Source organism: Macaca thibetana, chromosome 7 (assembly GCF_024542745.1).
Source record: "Macaca thibetana thibetana isolate TM-01 chromosome 7, ASM2454274v1, whole genome shotgun sequence".
In the NCBI taxonomy this organism is placed as follows: Eukaryota; Metazoa; Chordata; class Mammalia; order Primates; family Cercopithecidae; genus Macaca; species Macaca thibetana.
The window spans coordinates 7054392-7076702 of record NC_065584.1 but is presented as its reverse complement, the minus strand read 5'-3'; the positions used below and the strand labels follow the sequence as shown (position 1 = coordinate 7076702).

The window sequence follows — 22311 nt, the reverse complement described above, 5'->3', positions numbered from 1 at the left end:
CAGGACTTCCTCCAAAGTCACCTCTTCAGAGAGGTCCTCCGTGGCCGCCATTTCAGCGCCTTTCCTTAGCCTTATAGAGCCCTTTCCTGATTACTTTTTAATACATCAGTCTTCACCACTGCCGTAAGGACTATGGATTTTTATTTGTTTAGTGTCTGTCTCCCTCACTAGAATATAAACTCTTTGAAGGCAGAGATTTTTGTCTTATTTGCTTCCTGTTGCACAATGCCTGGCTAATAGCAGGTCCTCAGGAAATCTTTGTTGAATGAATGAATAAATGAATGAGTTTCAGAGGAAACATTTGGGCATGTTTTCTTCAGAGCATTTCCATCTCTCCCTCTCCTCATCTCCCACACCCCATCTCATCACCCCAGTGCATTTCATCTCCCCTACCGCATCTCATCTCCCCTCTCCTCCCCATCTCCTCTCCCCTTCCCATCTTGTCTCCCCTCCCCATCTCCCCTCCCCTCCCCATCACATCTCCCCTACCCCATCTCACCTCCCCTCTCCATCTCATCTCCCCTACCCCATCTCATCTCCCCTCCCCACCTCATCTCCCCTCCCCATCTCATCTCCCCTCCCCATCCCATCTCCCCTATCTCATCTTCCCTACCCCATCTCATCTCATCTCCCCTCCCTATCTCATCTTCCCTACCCTATCTCATCTCCCCTCCCGCATCTCATCTCCCCTCCCCTCCCCATCTCATCTCCCCTACCCTGTCTGCTCTCCATTACCCCATCTCATCTCTCTCCTCATCTCATCTCCCCTCCCTGTTTCATCTCCCATAACCCATCTGTTCTCCCCTACCCCATCTCATCTCCCTCCTTATCTCAACTACCCTCCCCCTCTTATCTCCCTTCCCCATCTCATCTCCCCTCCCCATCTCCCCTCCCCTACCCCTCTCACCTCCTGCTCCCCATCTCATCTCTCCTCCCCATCTCATCTCCTTCCTCATCTCATCTCCCTCTTCATCTCATCTTCCCTCCGCATCTCATCTCCTGTCCCCCTCTCACCTCCCCTACCCCATCTCCCGTCCCCTCCCCATCTCATCTCTCCTACCCCATCTCACCTCCCCTACCCCATCTCACCTCCCCTCCCCATCTCACCTCCCCCACCCCATCTCATTTCCCCCTCCCCATCTCATCTCTGCTACCCCATCTCATCTCCCTTCTCATCTCATCTCCCCTCCCCATCTCATCTCCTGTCCCCATCTCACCTCCCCTACCCCATCTATTCTCTGCTACCCCATCTCGCCTCCCCTCCCCATCTACTCTACCCCATTTCATCTCCCCTACCTCATCTCATCACCCCTCACCATCTCATCTCCCCTACCCCATCTCACCTCCTCTACCCCATCTCACCTCTTCTACCTTATCTCCCTTATACCATCTTACCTCCCCTCCTCATCTCATCTCACCTACCCCATCTCACTTCCCCTACCCAATCTACTCCCCCTACCCCATCTCATCTCTCCTACCCCATCTCACCTCCCTACCCCATCTCCCCTCCCATCCCCGATTTTATTTCCCCTACCTCTCTCCTCTCCCCTTCCCATCTCACCTCCCCTACTCCATCTCCTCTCCCCTACCCCATCTTATTTATCCAGCCCATCTTGCCTCCCCTACCCTATCTCACCTCCCCTACCCCATCTACTCTCCCCTACCCTATCTCACCTCCCCTACCCTATCTACTCTCCCCTACCCCATCACACCTTCCTTATCCCATCTCACCTCCCCTACCCCATCTCGTCTCCCCTACCTCATCTCCTCTCCCCTCCCCATCTCATCCCCCCTACCGCATCTCATCTCCCCTACCCCATTACACCTTCCTTACCACATCTCACTTCCCCTACCCCATCTACTCTCCCCTACCCCATCTCATCTCCCCTACCCCATCATACCTCCCTTACCCCATCATACCTCTCTTACGCCATCTCACTTCCCCTACCCCATCTCTCCTCCCCATCTCATCCCCTCACCCATCTCATCTCCCCTACCTCATCTCCCCTTCCCTCCCCATCTCATCCTCCCCTACCCCATCTCATGTCCCCTACTCCATCTCATCTCATCTCATCTCATCTCATCTCTTTTACCCCATCTGCTCTCCCTTATCCCATCTACTCTTTCCTACCCCATCTGCTCTCCCCTACCCCATCTCATCTCCTTTAGCCCATTTCATCTCCTCTACCCCATCTCACATCCCCTACTCCATCTCCTCTCCCCTACCCCATCTTATCTCCCCTGCCTTATCTGCTCTCCCCTACATGCTCCACCCTCTCTTTGGAAGAGCTGCTGTGTAGTGTTCATAGCTTTTTCCTCTAGCCTTGCCCCTCTCCCTCCCTTCCCAGGAGTGATGGCCCTCCTCATGCATGTTTTTATAGCCTGGCTACAAATTCACAAATAAATGAGATCTGTTTTTTTTTTTTTTTTTTTTTTTTTGTACGTGTATTTTTAAAAACTGTGGCAGAATACACAGCATAAAATTGACCATCTTCACCCTTATTGAGCATACAGGTCAGTGGCATTAAGCACATTCACAGTGTTATGCAGCCTGCACCCCATCTGTCCACAGAACTCTTTATCTTGGAAAACTGAAACTCTGTCCCCATTAAACAACTCCCCATTCCCCCTCCCCCAGCCCTGGCCACCACCATTCTACTTTCTATCTGTCTCTATGATTTTGACTATTCTGGCTACGTCATAGAAGTGCAGTTATATAGTATTTGTCCTTATGTGTCTGGCTGATTTTACTTAGCATAATTTCTTCAAGTTTCATCCATGTTGTAGCAAGTGCCAAGGCTTCTTTCCATTCTAAGGCTGAATACTCTTCCACTGTATGGATAGAACACACTTTTACAATTCATTCATCTGTCCATAGACACTTGGATTGCTCCCCTCTTTTGGCTGTTATTAATAATGCTGCTATGAACATGGATGTACAGTATCTTTTTGAGACCCTGGTTTCAGCTTTGTGGGCATTTACCCAGAAGTGGAACGACTGGATCATGTCATAATTCTGCATTTAATTTTTTGAGGAACCATCATCCTGTTTTTCACAGTGGCTGCACCATTTGACATGCCCACCAGCAGCGGACAAGGGTTCCAGTTTTTCCACATCCTTGTCAATGCTTGTTTTCTGTTTTTTGATAGCAGCCATCCTAATGGGTACGAGGTGGTGTTTCATGTAAAAACTTAAATGGCATTGTACTTCATATATGCAGCTTGACTTACGTATTTAATATTAACTTTTTACTGTTTAACCATGTGAACCCTGTAGATCTAGCTTATTTTACTATTTAAATAAAATTAAACTCATATTCGTACATAGTTTTGGAAGGCAGCAGTTCCCTGTGCCCCATCTCTCTCCCATGAATTCTCACTCCACTTTGAAGTCTTCTGGCTGTGTCGTGTTTCTAAATGTAAATACTGCTGTTTCTAGATTTTTTCAGTTTGAGACCCCAGCTATTGACCCTTAGTGAGGAAGAAAGAAACTGAGCTCTCTTCACATTTTTTGAAGGCTACTCTTGACCTTTTGTTTTCTTAAGTGTAGGCATTTACATAATCCCAGGAAACAAGGTTTCAGAGCTCTGATCCTTGCATTCTGAGAACATTCAGGACTTGGCAGGTTGAATTTTCTCATTTTTAATGAGAAGGTTATCCCTGGGATCAGGTTTGTAGAAGTGCATGGGTGTACTTTGTTTGGGTTTTTCTCTTATTAAAGAAAATGAAGCTTGGTTTTCCTAATGGAACAGGTCTGGAATCCACGTTCAGCCATGTGCCAGCCATTATGCCATGTGCTGTGTAGCCATTACCTCCTCAGCCTTTACCACTGCCCTTGGGGTGACGCCCTTCTTATCCCCACTTCAGGGAGAGGGGGACTGAGGCCCAGAGAGGCAAAGCCACTCAGCCAAGGCCCGAGGCCTGCCAGCAGCCGTATCAGGTGGGAGGCCTTAGTTCTGACTCCCACGTGCTGGCTACAAGTGCTCCTCTGCTCGGGTTCAGCCTCTGAGCTACCTGGGTGGTAGGTGAGAGCATTGCCCTCATCCTGCAGTGACAAGAAGGTAGGGGACTAGCACTGCTGAGTACCTCTGTGTGTCAGGCCCTGGGCCTACCCTGACATATTCCGAATTCTGTGGCTGTTCCCCTGGGCTGCACGGTGTGTTTGGCGGCATTTGCTGGGAGAGCTGGTGGAAAGCTAAGCTCAGGGGCTCTCACGTGGTGTGGCCCTGGCTCTGGGAACATGCAGTTTTATACGTGATATCTTAGGTAATTTTTCAGAAGTCATTGAGTGTAACAGGGTTTTCTCCCACGAGCCTCATAACCTCATATCCTCATGGAAGGCCAGGGTGGGAAGGAGAGACAGCACCTTCTCTCCCCCAACAAAAGGACAGCTGCCCCTATGGCAGATATTTGTACTTTGACTGGTTGTAAATACGAGTGTGGCAGGTTCCTTTTTGGATCTCAGTCTTACAGCAGAACCATGAAAATAGCCTGGCCTTGGGCAGTGTCCGTGGCAGGACAGATGCCAGGGATGCAGGTGAGCCTGATAAGATGCCAGGGATGCAGGTGAGCCTGGGATAAGATGCTGGGGATGCAGGGGAGCCCAGGATAAGATGCCAGGGATGCAGGTGAAACTGGGATAGGGCTGTGAATGCTGAGGGCCCAGGACTCCCTCCTGGCCGCAGGGATGAAGCAGGTGGGAAGGGCTGGGTAGGTGACCGGCAGACACAGGAATGCTATTTTCTTTTTTTCTTTCCTTTTGAGAGAGTCTCACTGTGTCACCCAGGTTGGAGTGCAGTGGTGCAATCATGGTTCACTGCAACCTCTGCCTTCTGGGCTCAAGCAGTTCTCCTGCCTCAGCCTCCTGAGTAGTTGGGACTATAGGCATGTGCCACTACGCCCAACTAATTTTTTGTAGAGACAGGGTTTCACCATGTTGCCTGGGCTGGTCTCGAACTCTTGAGCTCAAGCAGTCTGCCCACCTTTGCCTCTCAAAGTGCTGGGACTACAGGTGTGAGCTGCCGTACCCGTCCAGAATGCTGTTTTCTTAACCCCAGAAAAAATTTGGGGAAATGATCCTCCCAACTTACCAATCCCAAGCCTTTACATTTCTGCAATGAAAAGTTTAACATCTAGATATAGATTTGATGGTAAAATAATGGGAATCTAATTCCACCGAGACCTTTTTCTTTCTACAGAGGGGTGGAGCTTAGTCCTGTAGATCAGGCCCTTGTTGTGACGCCTGGTGCCGTCTGTGTTTGCCTGCAGGTATGGAACGCCGTGGACTCCGGGCACTGCCTGCAGACATACTCCCTGCACACAGAGGCAGTGCGGGCCGCCCGCTGGGCTCCCTGTGGCCGGCGCATCCTCAGCGGTGGCTTTGACTTCGCCCTGCACCTAACAGACCTTGAAACAGGTGCGTTTCTTATATCACCACCCTGAGGTGAGCTGGTAGCTCTCTCCCTGGGGAAGATTCTCTGGTGGGCATCCAGCCACAAGCTGTATACGGTTGTGTGGCAGAGGGAGAGGGGCCTCAGGGTGGGCTTGTGCTCAGTGAGAGGGCTTCCAGACTGCTTGCCCATTGGAACTGCGACTCCCCACAGAGGGTGGGCCTCTGCCAGCCAACACAGAGGACAGAGCCCCAAGGTTGTCTGAGCCCCAAGCCATGGGGCTGGATAAAGAGGTGGCTTTTTAATCTACTTCTGACATGCAATTTGTGCTGAAATAGATTTAACTTTATCACTGTGTCCTTTGGTTGGAATCAGGTTAGAATTCCTGTCAATTCATTATCGTTGAAAGGCTGTGAGAAATGATTCCAGCTCATAAGGAAAGTCTTCAAACGAGTTCTGCTTTAATGCCCACACTGAAAAGGCACTTGGGCAAGATGGATTCGTGCTGGGTAAATCCTGAGGGGGCTCTTGACAAGCAGGGTGAGAAGGAGAGAGAAGTCAGTGGAAGGAACTTTCCTTACTGAACGCTCCTGTGCAACAGGCACTGTCAACACCCACTGCAGCCATGGCCCCCAGTGGGCCCTGTCCGGGGTTTACAGTGAAGACAGCCAGGGAGTGGCAGAGCTGGGATTCACACCTCTGCCATCTGACTCCCTTCCTCTCTTTCTCCTTTCCCCTCCCCTCCCCTCCCCATCCTTCCCCTCCCCTCCCCTCCCCAACCCTCCCCTCTCCCCTCCCCTCTCTCCTCCCCTCCCCTACTCTCCCTTCCCCTCCCCTCTCTGTTCTCTTTCTCTCTTTTCTTCCTTTCCTTTTTAAAAACGTTTTTATCCCCCTCCATAAGCAGGATCCAGCTTCTTTCAGCACCACACTTCCTCCTCCCCAGAGCTCCTCCTAGGTCCTGTTTCTGCTGGGCTCCACTGCCAGGAGCCCAGGGAGAGGCCAGACTTCACACCAGTCCCTGGGGCTCCCCTTGAGCCCTCAGGCCAGCATCTTGCCTGCCTGGCCCTGCAGTGGTGGGGGCTCTGGGGCCTGCCTCTCCCAGGGTCTGGCAAGACGGAGATGATAACTTGCTGGTCCAACCCCTGCTGCTCATGCCCAGCAGCCCCGAGGAGACGCAGAGGGAAAATGGAGAGGGTGGTTTGTTTCCACCTTGCATGTGGGCGGCCGTGCAGCTCCTTGCATGCTCAGTAGGGGAGAGGACAATACTGATGGTCACAGGCCCCCTGCCAGGTGCTATAGGCTTTGCACACAGCATGTCTAATCTTCACTGCAGCTGCCGGCAGTGATTATTTCCATTTTAAAGGAGAGGAAACTGAGGCTTAGAGGGGCGAAGCAGCTTGCTCAGTGCCTCCCAGTGGTGCATAGCCAGCAGGGATTTGAAGCCATGTCTGTGCAACTGCAGATCCTGTGCCCTTCCCACCGTGCCATGTGTGTGGCGGTTTCTTCTCATGAAGCACTTCCCTGGTCTTGCTGATTCTCTTAATCCCTTGCAGAGTGGCCAGACTCAGGGAGTTTAATGCCACTTGTTGATGGTGATGACTGGGCTGATGATGGCAGCACTAACTACTGAGCACCCACTATGTGCTGGGCATTCTTCTGCAGCCTCTATAGAGCGTCTCATTTAGGCCCCGCTCACCTTTGAGACAGGCGCCATCAGAATCAGCTGTACACACGCTGGCCAGGGGCACAAACCAGCAAGTGGCAGAGCCAGGATGCACGCAGGTCTGCCAGGCCCCAAAGCCTGCTGCCTGACTGTTACACTGTTGTCTGCATGTCCCATAAGATATGCTTGATAGAGGAGACACAGCTGAACAAGACCCAGTGCCTACCCTGGAGAAGCTCCTGTCTGCTGGGGAAGACAGAAGTGCAGTCAATCCCAAATTGCAGTGATGTAGAAAGACACAGGAACTACAAGAACATCTAGCTTGGAAAATCAAGGAAGACTTCCTGGAGGAAGTGAAACCTGAGCTGAGCCACATATTAGGTGGACAGAGATTTAGGATGGAGGAGGTATGGTTGATGAGGAGGAAAGTAGGTTCTTGCAGATGGAACAAGGACAGGGTTGTCACAGGAACAGGGTTCCATGTAGTATGCATGGAAACCAAAGCAGGATGTAATATGGGGTCCTGGGACTGGAGGAGATGAGTCTGAGGAGTGCAGGAGGGGAAACCCCAGCCTGTGGGTCACATGAGCACATGTGGGTAGCACACTGCTCACAGAGTGACAAGCTCACTCACTCACACTGTTGGGTTACTCAAATCAAATTCATTTGATGGCATTGATGGGTTCATAGTGGCCCTTAAGCATTATTCTCTCAATCAACAGATGTTAAACAAATGCATGCAATTGTGTGTGTGGGTGGGTATGTGTGGATGTGTCTTGACAGGGGGTTCTGAAATTTTTAGACATTCAAAGAGGGTCCTCCTGCCTGACGAGTCAGGGACCACCATAGCAGGTGGCAGGCGGAGGCCATTGCTGAATTTGAAGCAGGCAAGAGTCAGGGCTCGATCTGTGCTTTGAGTAGACCTCCTTGGTAGCTCCCGCTGGTCCTGGGTGACCTATAGCCCCTGGTGGAGAGTTGGAGTGGGAGGTAGAATGCCTTGCCGAGACTGCGTTTGGAGAACAGCTTGTCTGGCCCCAGGCCCAATGTGCCCCTCTAGCTATGGTGTGTTGTGGGTAAAGAAAAGCATGGCCCTGCCCCCAGGGCATTGCCATCCAGTGGGGGAGGTGATTGAGGACTTCTTCACTCCATCCCTCTGCTAGGAATGGCGCTCACCACTGGGTTCATCTGTTGAAGGCCCAGTTTCATTCACTCTGCAGTTACTTACTGTGCACCCACTGCATGTAAGACTTGGTGCTGAGGCCACAGTGGAGAGTATGGTGGGTCCCTGCGAAAGAATGGTTGAGGGGTTTGGACCTCACCCTTGGGTAAGCTCCCCACACTCAGACAGGGCCTCTTCTGCTGAGGGTGGTTGGTTTCCATGTCCCTCTCCCTGGCTAGCATGGGAGCTCCATGAGGATGGGGTCCTGTCCCGGTGCTCTTTGTGTCTCTATCCTCTGGCCAGGGCTGGCTTGGAGCAGCTGCTCAGTGCCTGTGTGGGTAAGATGAGCTGGGTTGGTCCTTGCCAGGTCCTCCTACCTGGGCAGTGAAGCCCATCAGGGACTGCCAGGGCTCCACCTGTGTCTCCCCCTATGTCTCCTACCTCATCTGTGCACATCCCACCTCCAGCCCGGGTTTTGGTAAGTGCTCTCTTTAGCCACTGGGGTGGGCTCTGCAGCCCCTGTGGCTTTTGTCCTGCTTGGACTTACCTTGTCCTTTCTCTTCGCTGAGTCTGATCTCCCTTTTTACTGGATCTGCCTTTTTCCGCCCTTGGTGATTTGGCTTTTTCATTTCAATCTAATTAGAACTCCCTGCCAGGAGAAAGCAGTGCAGGGCGTTCTCACCGCAGCGCTTTGGGAATTAGTCACTTGGTGCCCATTGTCGTTAATGGGAATTTGGCGCCAAGGCCATTTATCCTGGTGTCCTCAATCAATACAGTTAAAAATCTGTGGATTCTAAAATGTCAATACCCGGCCTGAAATATGGAGGGCCAGCAACATTTTATCTCATTAATTTATAGTTCTGACAGGCTGTTGGCTTATAGAACAACCATGAATCAACACTTAAATAAAACCTGCTTGCAATTATTTTTGGTGCTCTTGTTTCAGTCTGTAATCTTCCTAACAAAACGTCTGTGGCACCTTAGGTTGAGGTGGCCTCAGGGAACGCTGGCTGACTCCACCAGGGCCCTGAGTGTCGCCTGTCTTATGAGTCAGCTGTGCCACACGCCAGCTCAGCCAGTCTCCTCAGAATCCCCCGTAGAGCTTGCTCAGTTCTAAGTGGTCCTGTCATGTTTACTGCAGACTCCAGGCCCTGAGGCAGGTGTCCCAGCCTGACCCTCGAGGATGCAGCTGTAGAGGCATGCAGGGCCTCTGTCCTTTACCTTTGTTGGCTGCAAAGTAGATTCCTCTTCCTGGAGCCCTGGGGCCCTGGCTGGGCAGGGAACCCTGTCCTCCTTCCTGTGCATGGGCCAGCTCTCCTGATGTGTGCTGGCTCATCTGAGCCATCTGTGCAGTGTCACCTGGTTCTACCTCCCAGATCCTGGAGGCAGCATGTGCAAGAGGGCACATGGACAGGGTAGAGGTGTTGGCTCTTCTGCCTCCCTGAGCCAGGCCTCTTCACCTGTTTCTACCACACCACCTGGTGCTGGGGCTGTTGAAGGAAGCAGCTGTGATAACACATTTAGGGCACTTTGCAGAATGCCTGGCGCGTGGTAGGTCCTCAGCAAGGAGCTCCTCTCCTCCTCTGTCACAGCCCATGGGGCCCTTGTTCTGCTAAGTTGTCCAGACGGTCCTTGTTGGTGGGCCATTTCCCCACATGGGGCCACTTTTTGATCATCATCCAGAAGCCCCTGCTCGTCCCCTCAGTGAGCTTACAGATGTGCCCTTGGTCTCATGCATGGGTCTTGGGGGCAGACTGGGAGGAGGCTTTGGGCCATCATGGGTTCTCCCAGCATCTCCTCCACATTTCCCTTCCTCCTGGTGATGGAACAACACACGCCCTTTATTAGGGCTCTCGAGTGAGTATGCAGACCCCCAGCCTGCCCAGCCTGACCCTCTCCAGAGCCCCAGGCACTCATCGCTACAGAAGGCCTATGGCCCTCTTCCTTCAGGTGCCGTTGCCTACAGCTCTGCTGTCCCCAGCTTCTGACTGGCTCGTCCCGCCCTGGGGTCTCAGTGTCTTTTGGTGGGAGTCATGGTGTGTGGAAGTGAGCAGCCAACTGGGACTGGGCTCATAAATGACCATTTCTCCTTGCTTTCCAAGAGGTGTCTTCTGGTCTCTCCCTTGTTTTCAATCTATGACCGGGTGCTTCCATCACAGAAATGCTACAAGGAAAAAGAGAATGACAGGTTATCGAACCCTTGCTGTGGGCTGGGCCCTGGGCTGTGTGCCCTGGATTCCAACACGCTGCCTGGCCTGTGTGGAGCTGAAATGAGTGAGTGGATGGTAGATGCTTTGCTTATGTGACACGTTTAGTCTCCCCACTAGCCTGTGAGAGGAGTATTTTTATCCCCATTTCATGGACCCAGAAACTGAGGCTTAGAGTGGTCAGTGACTTTCTTGAGGCCTCCCAGCCAGAGGTGACAGAGCTGGGATCCAGTGCTGGCCTGTGACTAGTAGAGCTCCTGCTGTTGAGGCATGGTGTGGCATGCTCTCCCCACATCTGTTTCCCTGCTGTGAGCAAACAGGGAAACAACGGGGAACCCAACTTAACCTGACTTCTGGGGAGCCTGTTGGGCAGCAGCTGGCCACCTGCAGAAGATAACCTGTGGCCTCTGGGAAGAAGGAGTGCCCCAGACTGAGGGGGACTGATCCCTGTAATTAAGTGGTCCATGAAGGAAAGATGCCCCTCCAGCGATGGATGGCCACGCTCCAGTGGGATAAATGCTAGCCCTGACGACTTCAGACCACTTGGCATGGGAAGGGTGAGAAGTGTCCAAATGAAATCCATGGCAAAGAGCCCCAAGAGCTCTTGGGCTTTGGAGAAAGGGCCAGAGAAGGAGGCTTCTTGTTGTGCTAAGCCTTTGAGGTGGTGCTGGCTCCTGCCGGTCCTTGGAAGTGCCGCAGAGGGACCTGGGCTTCTCGGTTCTTTGGCTTTCTGGCACTGTGGCTGGAGTTTCCCTAGCATAGCTCAGGAGGACTTGATTAGGTATCCCTCAGGCACCCACAGACCCAGAGGAAGTAGAAGGAAGCTTGTGGGCACATTTACAAAGCATCTGATACTTATATGTACATGCTCCTTGAGTCCTAGGGATTGTTGCCACTGATCCAGAAGTGAAGGCTCAGAGGGGCTCCACAGCCTAGCGAGGTCTGAGCTGATGAGGGTTCCCTGGCTGCCATCCTTCAAGTGCCTCCTTGTCCAGTGAGCAGCCGCCTACTTTCTTGCCCACTTGTGAGTGGGTCTATTTTCCAAGGCCAGTCTCTGTTCCCACAAATATCCTTCCTTTCTCACTCTGAAAGTGCTTCCCCTCTGTCTGAATCTTGTTTTCTCTTTCTCTTTCCTTACTTCTTTGGAGTGAGAAGCTGACCCTAGTTACGGATATTAAATCAAATGTTATTAAACTTCATTACAACACCATGCCAGCCCTTAACTGCCACTTGGGAAAGTGCCTAGAGATCCTTCACATCTCCACAAACACAGCTCACGCCAGCTCCCAGACAAAGAAAAGATGGTTTCTAATCCAAATTCTTGTTTTGTTCATGACCGTGAGTGCGCAGTGGTGATGTCTGACGTGTGTGTGTTTGGTTGCAGCTGCATCACAGTTTGGTGCCCTTGTCAGGTAAGGCTGCCATTATTGACTGACTCTGGAGCCCAAACGTGGTTATGGCATGTTTGCTATTGGAATGGCGAGTTCTGAGTTTCAAAAAACCAACTTACTAGTAAAGCACTGGGATACACCTTGTTTGCAAGTTTAGAACTCTTGTTATTTTTTAAATTTTTGAACATTTGGTCTTGTCCAGAGAATTAAAAGCAGTGACTGACATTGGTCTGGGCAATGATTTTTCGGATAGGACTTAAAGCACAGGCAGCAAAAGCAAATATAGGCAAATAGAATTACATCAAACTAAAAAACTTCTGCACAGCAAAGGAAACAGTTAACAGAGTGAAGAGACAGCCCATGGACTGGGAGAGAAAGTGTGCAAATCATACATCTGATGAGGGGCTAATATGGAAAATACATGAGGAACTTAAACAACTCAACAGCAAGAAGCCAAATAACCTGATTTTTAAAATGAGCAAAGGATCTGAACAGACTTTTCTCAAAGGAAAAGATATGAATGGCCAACAGGTACATGAAAAAATGCTCGACATCTGTAATCATCGGGGAAATGCAAATTAAAACCACAATGAGATATCACCTTAAACCTGTTGGAATGGCTATTTTCAAAAAGACAAATGATAGCAAGTGTTGTTGAGGATGTGGAGAAAAGGGAATCCTTGTATGATGTAAATGAATATGGCTATTTTGGAAAATAGTATGGAGGTTCTTCAAAAAACTAAAAATAGAATTACCGCATGATCCTGCAATCCCATTTCTGGGTGTATCTCCAAAGGAATTGAAATTGGTGTGTGGAAGGGATCTCTGCACCCCCATGTTCATTGCAGCACTGTTCACAGTAGCCAAGATATGGAAGCCACCTCGGTGTCTATCAGCAGATGAGTGGATGAAGGAAATGTGGTGAATATTCACAATGGAATACTCTACAGCCTTAAAAAAGAAGAGTGTTCTGTCATTTTTGACAATACGGGTGAACCTGGAAGACATTACAATAAGTGGGATAAGCAAAGGCACAGAAAGACAAATCTCACTTACAAGTGGAATCTAAAAAAGTTGATTTCCTAGAAGCGTTGAGTAGAACGGTGTTACCAGGGACTTGGGGGTAGGGGTGGATAGGGTAAGTGGAAATGTTGATGAAAGGGTATAAAGTTTCAGTTTGACTGAAGGAATAAGTTTAATGATCTATTGTACTGCATGATGACCACAGTTAATAATGTGTATTTCATAACTGCTAATCCTAAATTAATTAATCATAAACTGCTATCCTAAAATAATAGACTTTTAACATCCTCTCCACAAAAAAAAAATTAGTGAGGTGATAGATATCTTAATTAGCTTGACTGAATCTTTCTGTAATGTATATACAGATCAAAACATCACATTGTACCACCTATATATATATAATTATTATTTATCAATTAAAACTAAATTTAAAATGAAACAAAAAAGAATGGGAAGGAAAGAGCAGGTGTAAGTACGTCATTAGAAGACAAATTTTCCAACTTGGTTAAAGTATAATGGAAAAAAGAAAGACAAATTTTAAAAAATGACTGCAACTACTACTATTTCTTCTGTTATTACTATTATTGCAGTGCTACAGCTACTGTTTATTGGGCCCTATCATTTGTCTGGGGCTTAGATCTCCTACATACATTATTTCTAATTCTCACAATCACCTTTTGTGATCCTGAGTCTACAGATGAGGATACCAGGGCTGGAGAGGATTGCTGGCTGATGCAGGGCCACAGCTGATAGGGAATGTTCAGATGCGGGCCCAGCTGGCTCTCAGGCCAGACCCTTCCCAGGCCTTTGCCCGGATTACCAAGATGGCCTCTGTTTCTGATGCACAGAGTTTGCTTTGAAAGTTAGTAAGCTTCTTTTCTCGTTAACTTTGAGTCAGGATGGTGAAATTTACAGCTGGCTGAATACTTCCCAGAGGATGAGTGTAACGATATTGATTTTAGCGAAATGAGTCATATGCCTACTGCCTGGGAACACAAGCTCAATTACCACAAGCCAACAGCATAAGCTTTCCCTTGTCAACATTTTTCCTACGTGTTCATGAGTCTGTGGATGTGAACAAAGCACTAGGAGAAGGAAAGGTCACGAATAACTGGCGGGGATGCAAGGTAGGGTGCCGAGACCTGGCCTTGAGATTAGACAGGGCCAGTCTCTGTCTCAGCGTGGCTGACTCATGTGGCTCTGGGCAAATCTTTCACCTCGCTGAGCTTCCGTTTCCCTGGCTGTGAGAGATGGGTTAATTACACCTACCACCGAGGTTGCTGTGTGATGTGTGCAAGCTCCAGACAGGCCTGGAGGTAACAGGCTCCTGATAAATGTCGTTCCCCCTCCTTGACTGTGAATTGCTTTGCCAGGTCTGCCTCTGGGCTCCCTGGAGAGGGGGACATGAGCTTCTCTTTTCTCTCCTGGAGACCCATACTTGGGTTTCATGTGACCTGGATCAAATACCTATTATGTGCCAGGAACTAGACTGGGAGTCATTCATGCTGAATGGAAGAGGAGGGCCCTCACGGGCCTGGAGCCCTGAGTGATGATAGGATTCCAAGCATAGATGTTAGGGTGGACAGGTGGTGCTGCCCCGGCCACATGGGTGGCCACCTTGGGGAGCTTGATGTCTCCACCTGAGAAAGGAAGAGGGGCAGCTTGGGGGAGCCACCATTCCAGAGTTCCCAGGTGCCTTATCACAGTCATATGGGGATGGAAGCACTGGTCATAGAGTTAGCAGAACAAATGGAATTTCTGTATTGTGTTTTAAACATGTTTTTGCTTTAACAATTTTTTTATTTGTATCATTATTGATTCAAGGAGAAAATAAGTGATTTTTACTAGCTCCAAGAAGATCCAAACAGTTTTTATACTGGTTGAGCTCATTATAATGAGATCAATAAAGTCAGTGCCAGTGGATTAAACATTTTAAAACTCAGTTTCCTATAATAAGGATACAGTGAATAAACAGAATTTTCTATAACAAACAGGTAAACAAGCAAGATGGTCTTAAGGTTAAAGGTTATGTAACAGCTAACCATTGCGCTGAAAGTAACATTGCCCGGGAGAGGATATGATAAACAAGCTCCTTAATTTATGAAAAGGTAGAGAGGAAGAGCCTGTCTGACAAGTTAAGACCTTCTCCTCTGGCATGGCTAGTGTTCATGTTCAAAATATTTCACTGATGAATATTTTCCAGACTTTACCCATATCTCTTTAACACATGTAAAGGGCAGCCCAGGGCGTTGTATTTTCAAAGCCTCATAGGAAAAGCCCAAAAGCATTAATCTCTGGAGGTTATTGCTATTTAAAAACCTGTATCCCAGCCGGGCGTGGTGGCTCATGCCTGAAATCCCAGCACTTTGGGAGGCCGAGGTGGGCGGATCACGAGGTCAGGAGATTGAGACCATCCTGGCTAACACGGTGAAACCCATCTGTACTGAAAATATAAAAAAATTAGCTGGGTGTGGTAGCAGGCACCTGTAGTCCCAGCTACTTGGGAGGCTGAGGCAGGAGAATGGCGTGAACCTGGAAGGCAGAGCTTGCAGTGAGCCGAGATCACGGCACTGCACTCCAGCCGGAGCAACAGAGCGAGACTCCATCTCAAAAAAAACCAAAAACAAACAAACAAACCAAAAAACAAACCTGTATCCCTTGGTTTTAGTTTGTAATTGAACCAATGATGAATTCAATAATTTGGGGTTTAATTTTGTAAACTCTAATAGCTCCCTTTTGTGGATTGCTGTTTGCCATGCTCTGTGGAAGGCTTCATGCACCATGTTACATTTAGCTGTCATGACAACCTTACATGTGTAAGAGTGTGAGACACAGCAGTGCAAGGCCCCTCCGCTGGAAGCGACAGAGCTGGGATGGGATCTGGGTCTGCATGGCTCTGAACTCCTCAACTATACCATCTCCTGCTTCCAACATTGTGCCAGATAATGAAGATAATGATGGCTATGGTCCTAATCTCTGAAACAAAGTCTTATTTGAGAACTTCTTAGTTAGCAAGATTTCTACCTTAGTGTTTTCACTAGGTATCTAGAAACTTACTAAAAAATTTAAAAATCTTGTAGTTTTGAACCCTTTTAACAAAGAAAAGCAGTAAGGGCCTAGTTATTGTAAGTAAAAATAGGAAAGATGTATAAACTACAGCTTATCTTCTAAATGGAAATACTTAAAAAGACAGATTTTCAATGTCTTTAGGGGGTTGAGGAAAAATAACATTCAGATTTTTTGTTTGTTTTAGCAGAAAAAGTTCGATCATCATCTTTTAGCAATTCAGCTTTCACGTTTTCTCTCATCTTTCTTCCCCATTGTTGGCAAGACTGTATCACTGCACTTTTGAAAAAACATATGGATAATTCACTGTCATTTCTGAAATTAAGCATATGGTTATATGCTATGGTCCAAAAACAAGGGACATTTTTTTCTCCAGGCAGATAGAGTTTATGTTTCCTTTTGGATTTAAGGGTTGGCAATGAATGCCAAGTGAGCAAGAAGCCGGCCACTGAATGTTCTCAGCAATAAGTGCAGTATTCCCTGTGGGGGGAAAGAGTCTGGCAGTCCTGGGCCTTCTTGATGGTATGGGGACTGCAGTGGCATCCGTGTCCTCCTTTTCTGTCTAGGGGATGTGATGGTGGTCCCTTCTGACAGTCTCCAGATGCCCCCCAGCCACGTGGCTCAAGTGAGTGTCCTGGGGCCTCTGTGCTGCCACATTGCTGCTCTGAGTCCCTGGCATAGGCACATATAAGGGTATATTAAAATATATTTTAAAATATTGACTATTTTATCCTTGTATCATCCTTTAAAGTGTTCTATTTTTGATATTTTAATAATGTTTATAATATGTTGGTACAGAAGCACATTATACAACTTAAAACAAATATCTATATATTGGTGATGTGTGCCTTAGGTTTTTCATGGATGGGGTGTACCGTCAAACTATAATAGTTTGGAGACCATGGATCTAGGCAGATTGGGTCTGTGAAAGCCTCCCGCTGTGACTGTCGTGAGTACTGATTGATGACTTTCATTTCCACACCTGGTGAGCTGGCAGAGGCCTTCACTAATGTGTGGGGGTCACAGAACACAAAGCTGGGCAACCTTTTGTGCTTTCTGAATTGAATGAGCAAGTGCTGTTTCCTGGGTTCTTGTGAGTGGAAATGATGCTTGAGACCTCGGTGTCTTCATGGTCTTCTTCGCCACCAGCTTCCCGTGTCCCTAAGTAGCCCACTGCTCAGTCCCATGGGGGAGTTTCTATGGGTACAAGGCAGTCAAGGTTCTTCCTCCTGTGCTGTGAGAGCCCTCATGGCACCTCTGAGCGAAGCCTGCTCCACGTTTCTGACTGGGTGGCGTGTGGCAGGTGCTCTGCCTGGTGTGTGAGCCCTGCCTGTGGGGGGCATATATGGGGTGGCACCCAGAGACTCCCATGGTGAGAACACCCTGCCAAGGCCGGTCTGCCTTCTTGATGTAGTTTCAGATGGATGAGGTGTGGACAGACAAGAATGACAGCCAGTGCTCTGGGACACAGGGGCTGCACTGGGTAGTGGAAGGAGGACCAGCTTTGACCTGCTCCAAATGATTGATGTTTTCGAAGTTTATATAGCTTACCTCTAAAAGATCATAGTGATAAAAAAGACATTTTCCACACCATATGTGTATATATGTACACACACAGACACTTACCATAATGCATATAAATGCTTGACAACAGTTTATGATGTATTTATAAAGGACAAGGACTGCCTCATGTCCTGTAGAGCCAGTGAGACCCCCAATGGCCCACATCACTCTGTCCAATCTGTGCTTGGGCCACTATGATGGCCACTCTCATTTATCGCCCAGCGTCTCAGGCCATCCCACCTGCCATGCTCCATAGCAGACCATTCATCCATTATTATAAGGTGGCTGATCCTGAAAAGTATCACCTTAGAGCAGTCCTGTTTTTGGTTTCTAGACTCCCAGGTAAATAATCTACTGTGTTAACCGTGGAGCCTTGGAAATGTTCCATGACCTCCCTGGGCTTGGTTTTTGGTTGTGAAGTGGGCATAGGGTCGTTGTGTGGTTTATATGAGCTAATGCATGTCATGCTGACAGCAAATATGAAAGGTGCACTCATTGATCCACCCATCTAAGCTCAGCCCAGGCGGAGGGGATGTTCAGCTAGTCAAGGGTGGGCTGGCCAGAGAATCAGAGAATAAGGGCAAATCTTGCTGCTGCCACTGTCATATTTCCAGAAAGTCTCCGTTGGGCCACATTGGGCCCAGGGAAGCTGTGTTTGCTATGGGCCCCATACCAGATGGCATCTTAGTTTTAAGATATTTGTTTTGTGACCTAAGTTTTCTAACCCTCTCTTCTCTTTTTGTGTTGTAGGAATCCAACTATTTAGTGGTCGAAGTGACTTTAGAATCACTACCTTGAAATTCCATCCAAAAGACCACAACATTTTTTTATGTGGAGGCTTCAGCTCTGAAATGAAAGCTTGGGATATAAGGACTGGCAAGGTAATAGCCATCTTCCTAACTTGGTCTTTCCACAGGAGAGCTTGCTTCGACAATTTGAATAATTGGGGGCAGGTCAGCATCTATATATAGGGCCCTTGAGGTGGAATAATTACCACTTAATATTTAATCAGTGCTAAGCATAATTTTTAGATGTTTTGAAAGAACATTCTTGAGTTGTCAGACTTAAAATATCATAGGTGCAATTTTATGCAGCATATTACTAAAAATATTTGTTGAACACCTACTGTGCACAGATGCTTCCAGATGATATAAAATGAATCTGCTAGGTTACTCAAGGGAATAATGTGTGGATACAGATAACTTTGGTACAGAGAATTGGTTTGTGTGTGTGTGTATGTGTGTGTGTGTGCACTTGTATGCATGCTTGTGAGAGAGGAAGGGAGGAGGTAAGTGCTTTTAGCTTGCTGTGGGAAGGCTTCTTAGAGGAGCCACTGTTCCTGGGTCTTAAAGGCTGGTTGTGATTTCCATACCCATCCTTTACTACAACCTGCTGAGCCTTTTACCATCACCACTTACTAGATGGCAGCTCCACCCTAGTTGTTCAGGCCAAAAACATCAGAATCAGCACTGTCTCTGCTCTTTGCATCATATCCCCATATGCAAACCATTAGCAAATTCTCCAAAACTTGGACACTTTTCCCCACATCAGCTCTTGTAGCTCTGCTATTGTCTCTCACTGGGATGGTTGCAGGAGTTTCCCATCTGATCTCTCACTTTCCCCCTTGCCCCTTGCAGGCTGTTCTCAACACAGCCACTACACTGGTCTGTTACAGTGTGACTCAGACATGTCACTCCTCTCATCAGAATCCTCCAGGCTCTGATCTTGCAGTAAAAGCCAATGTCTCTGATGATCCACAAGGCCCAAATGTACCTCCCTGGCCTGGGTGCCATTAGTGCCAGCCCCACTAGGCTCCTTGCCTTCCCTGAACATACCAGCACATTCCTGCCTCAGGGCCTTTGCACTTGCCACTCCCTCTGCCTGGAAGGCTCTTCTGCCTGTTTCCTAGGTAGAGGCTTGCTGCCCCCTGTCGTGGGGCTCTGCTCACATGTTACCTCTCCATGAGGTGCCCCCTGCCCACAACCCACTAGCATCTGCTAGTCCCCTCTGCTATCTCATTTCTCTCCATAGCATTTACCATCACCTGACGTATTACGGATTTTATGTGTTCATTCATTTGCCTATTTCCCTCCTCTAGAATGTAAGCTCTTTGAGGGCAGAGAGTTTTGTTTGCTGCTGACATCTGGCTTCTAAAACAGTGCCTGGCACATAGTAGGCACTGTGTGAATCATGATTGACTGAATGAGTAAATGACGGAGGAAGAGAGTCATGCAGAGAGTGCAGATACAGGAGGTGGGAACACAGGATGCCTGTGGGGACTTGGCTGGGCGTGGGCTTCACACAGCAAGGTGGCCTGGGCAGAGAGTTTTTCAACGCTGTGTGTCTTGGTCTCAACAGTGGGGAGCCACGGGAGGTTTGTGAACATCTCCTGCCTTGGTCCTAGATAGGTGCAGCGTCCAAGCAGGTCTGTCCTGAATAGAGGCTGTCCATGTGTTCCAGAGGGAGGAGGGTGAGACAGAGCCCTGAAGGCCTAGATTCCAAATTTGCCTTCCTGCTTCAGACTGGCTGGCACAGGAAGACCCTTTCCCGACAGGCAGTTGGAAGGGGCTGTGGGTTTTTTGAGGAGAGCCTAAATGCAGAGACTTTTCTTGACAGAGAATGGGAAGTTTTGTCTGTACATGAGATCTTGCTTGAAGTACTCACAAGTGGGAGCATAGATAGATGTAGTCTTTAAAAAAAAATCACACATTTTTCTTTTACAAAGGAACTTTCTTATAAAAATATTTGGAAAAGAGAGGAAATTACCCATAAAGAAGTGGACACAGTGGCATTTTTAAAAAAACCCGCCAAAACACTTTATATTTAGGATACAAATACATGACAAGTGAAAGAAAACATTTGAACGTGCCTTGTGAACTGGAAACTCTTAGTCATACCATTTGAAGTGGGACCTCCTGAGCACCCAGCCACTCCTGACAACCACGTCCCTTATGGGTGCGCTTACTGTTCTTAGCCTCAAAGACCAAACACGTAAGAAATTACTCACCAAGGACGCCATCTGATTTAAGCATTTGTTAAAAATACTGGATTTTTTCCTAGGGCAGATGCCAGCTGACGAGCTCTGAAAATGCTGGGGGAGAAGCAATTAGAAGCAGATGTTGCTGTGACTGGTGTTGGCATGTTTGCGAGTCTCTCCCAAGATAGTAATGTGGCTAAGGGATCTGTGCAGTATTTGTTTTTACTTCCTTTCTACCAACAATCCTCCCCCGCCGGGTCACGGGGCTCGTTCCATTTGCATCATTTGGGCTCAGGGGACAACACTCTTTCCTGCTTTGACAGGTGTTGCCCATGTGTCTCAAATGAACTCAGCAGGAGGACCAGGGAGGAGGCACAGCCCTTGCCCTCCAGGGGCTCCCGCCTGGGGCTGCTCCCTTCTCATCCCTGTGGGCTCCTGTGGCGCTGTCCCAGGTGCTGAACCTTCTGGCTCAGCCTGGGCGTGTATGTGAACATCCAGAAGCAAGCAGCTTGACTTTTTCCAGCTGCCTTCAGGGACTGCGGTGGGAACCGCAGGTGGAAGTAGGAGGGACACAGACCTTAGCTTAAACCAAGACAGGCCTTCCCTTTTAAATACAGTGGGGAAGGAATGTTTTGTTGTAAAAGTAATATGTAATCATATGACAACATTGGAAAATTCAGGTAAAGAGAGGAGGGGTAGTCCAAGCAGCCAAAGGTAAACATTAGCAACATTTTGATATTCTTCTTTTCTTTTTTTTTTTTTTTTTTTTCCCTTGTGGTTTTTAAAAAAATTATAAAAGCACTATTTGGTCTTATTTTTATACACAATTTTGTATTTTGCTTTTCATGTGGCATTAGAAGGATATTCTTTGTTAGAGCATACTCTCATAAGGTCTTCAGTCATATTCCTTTGTCTCAGGGTGTCCCTGACTCACTGCCTCGAGTCTCCGCAGGACTCAGAACAATGGCTGGCCTAGGCAGGAACTCAGTAAGTATCTATGGATCAAATGAATCAGATGAATGCTTTAACATATTAAACCATTAAGCCATGCTTTAACATATTAAACCATTTCCCTGTGTTAGACATTTAAATTCCTGTGTTGCCATTTAAATTTCCCTGTGTTGCCATTTAAAATTAATAGATGTGAATATAGAGATCAGCCGTCAGCAAACTATAGCCCGAGGCTAGTCCAGCTTGCTGCCAGTTTTGTAAATAAAGGTTTACGAAACAGCCACACTCATTTATTTATGTATCATCCGTGGCTGCTTTTATACTATAGTAGCAGAGTGGAGTCGTTGCAACAGAGACCACATAGCCCACAAAACTAAAGATGTTTAAGATCTGGGGGCTGACCTTGGCAGAGAGAGATGTGATTCTGACATCTGTCACCCTGTTGATTGTCAGGACTAATCCTCCTGAGCTGGCTGACAAGGTGGGTGTCTTGCCCCATTCTGTGTTCCTTGCAGAAACCAGGTGCTCAGAGAATGTGTTTTCTAGGTGGGAACTGTTCCTTCAGTCAAGGGTATATAAGTTGTTTCTCTCTCGTTACAATCTCTAAACAAACTATCAAGGTTGAGTTTATTACACATTCCACTGTAAGAAACATCTTTGTGCATATAGCTTTTTCCACATTTGGGATTTATTTCCTTAAGCTTGAATCTCAGGATGAAAATTTCTGGGTCAAACCAAGCCTACATTTTGAAGGTAAGGAGTAGGTTTCTGCCAGCAGAACTGAGGGGAGTGAGGCCAGACAACCTCTCCCTGGGATCTTAGGGCACGGTGAGTAGTTGGAACATATAACTTTTTAGTTACTTTCCAGTCATGAGGTTTTATGATTCCTTAAACGTAGCCAAGTGATAAGTGTTAAGATTC

At 48.0% G+C, this 22311-nt stretch overlaps 2 protein-coding genes across 4 annotated transcripts in view; one reads left to right on the top strand and one right to left on the bottom strand.

Annotated features, from left to right (window-relative positions):
- WARS1 (tryptophanyl-tRNA synthetase 1) overlaps positions 1-22311 on the bottom strand; it is a 217923-nt gene that overhangs the window by 134397 nt on the left and 61215 nt on the right. The gene's annotated exons all lie outside the window — the stretch shown is intronic.
- The window catches only part of WDR25 (WD repeat domain 25), a 153240-nt gene that overhangs the window by 89157 nt on the left and 41772 nt on the right, over positions 1-22311 (top strand). For all 3 annotated transcript variants that reach the window (XM_050796731.1, XM_050796733.1, XM_050796732.1), the window contains exons 3-4: positions 5269-5416; positions 18213-18343. In XM_050796731.1, coding sequence (XP_050652688.1) covers positions 5269-5416; positions 18213-18343 — 279 coding nt within the window. The remainder of the gene's footprint in view (positions 1-5268; positions 5417-18212; positions 18344-22311) is intronic.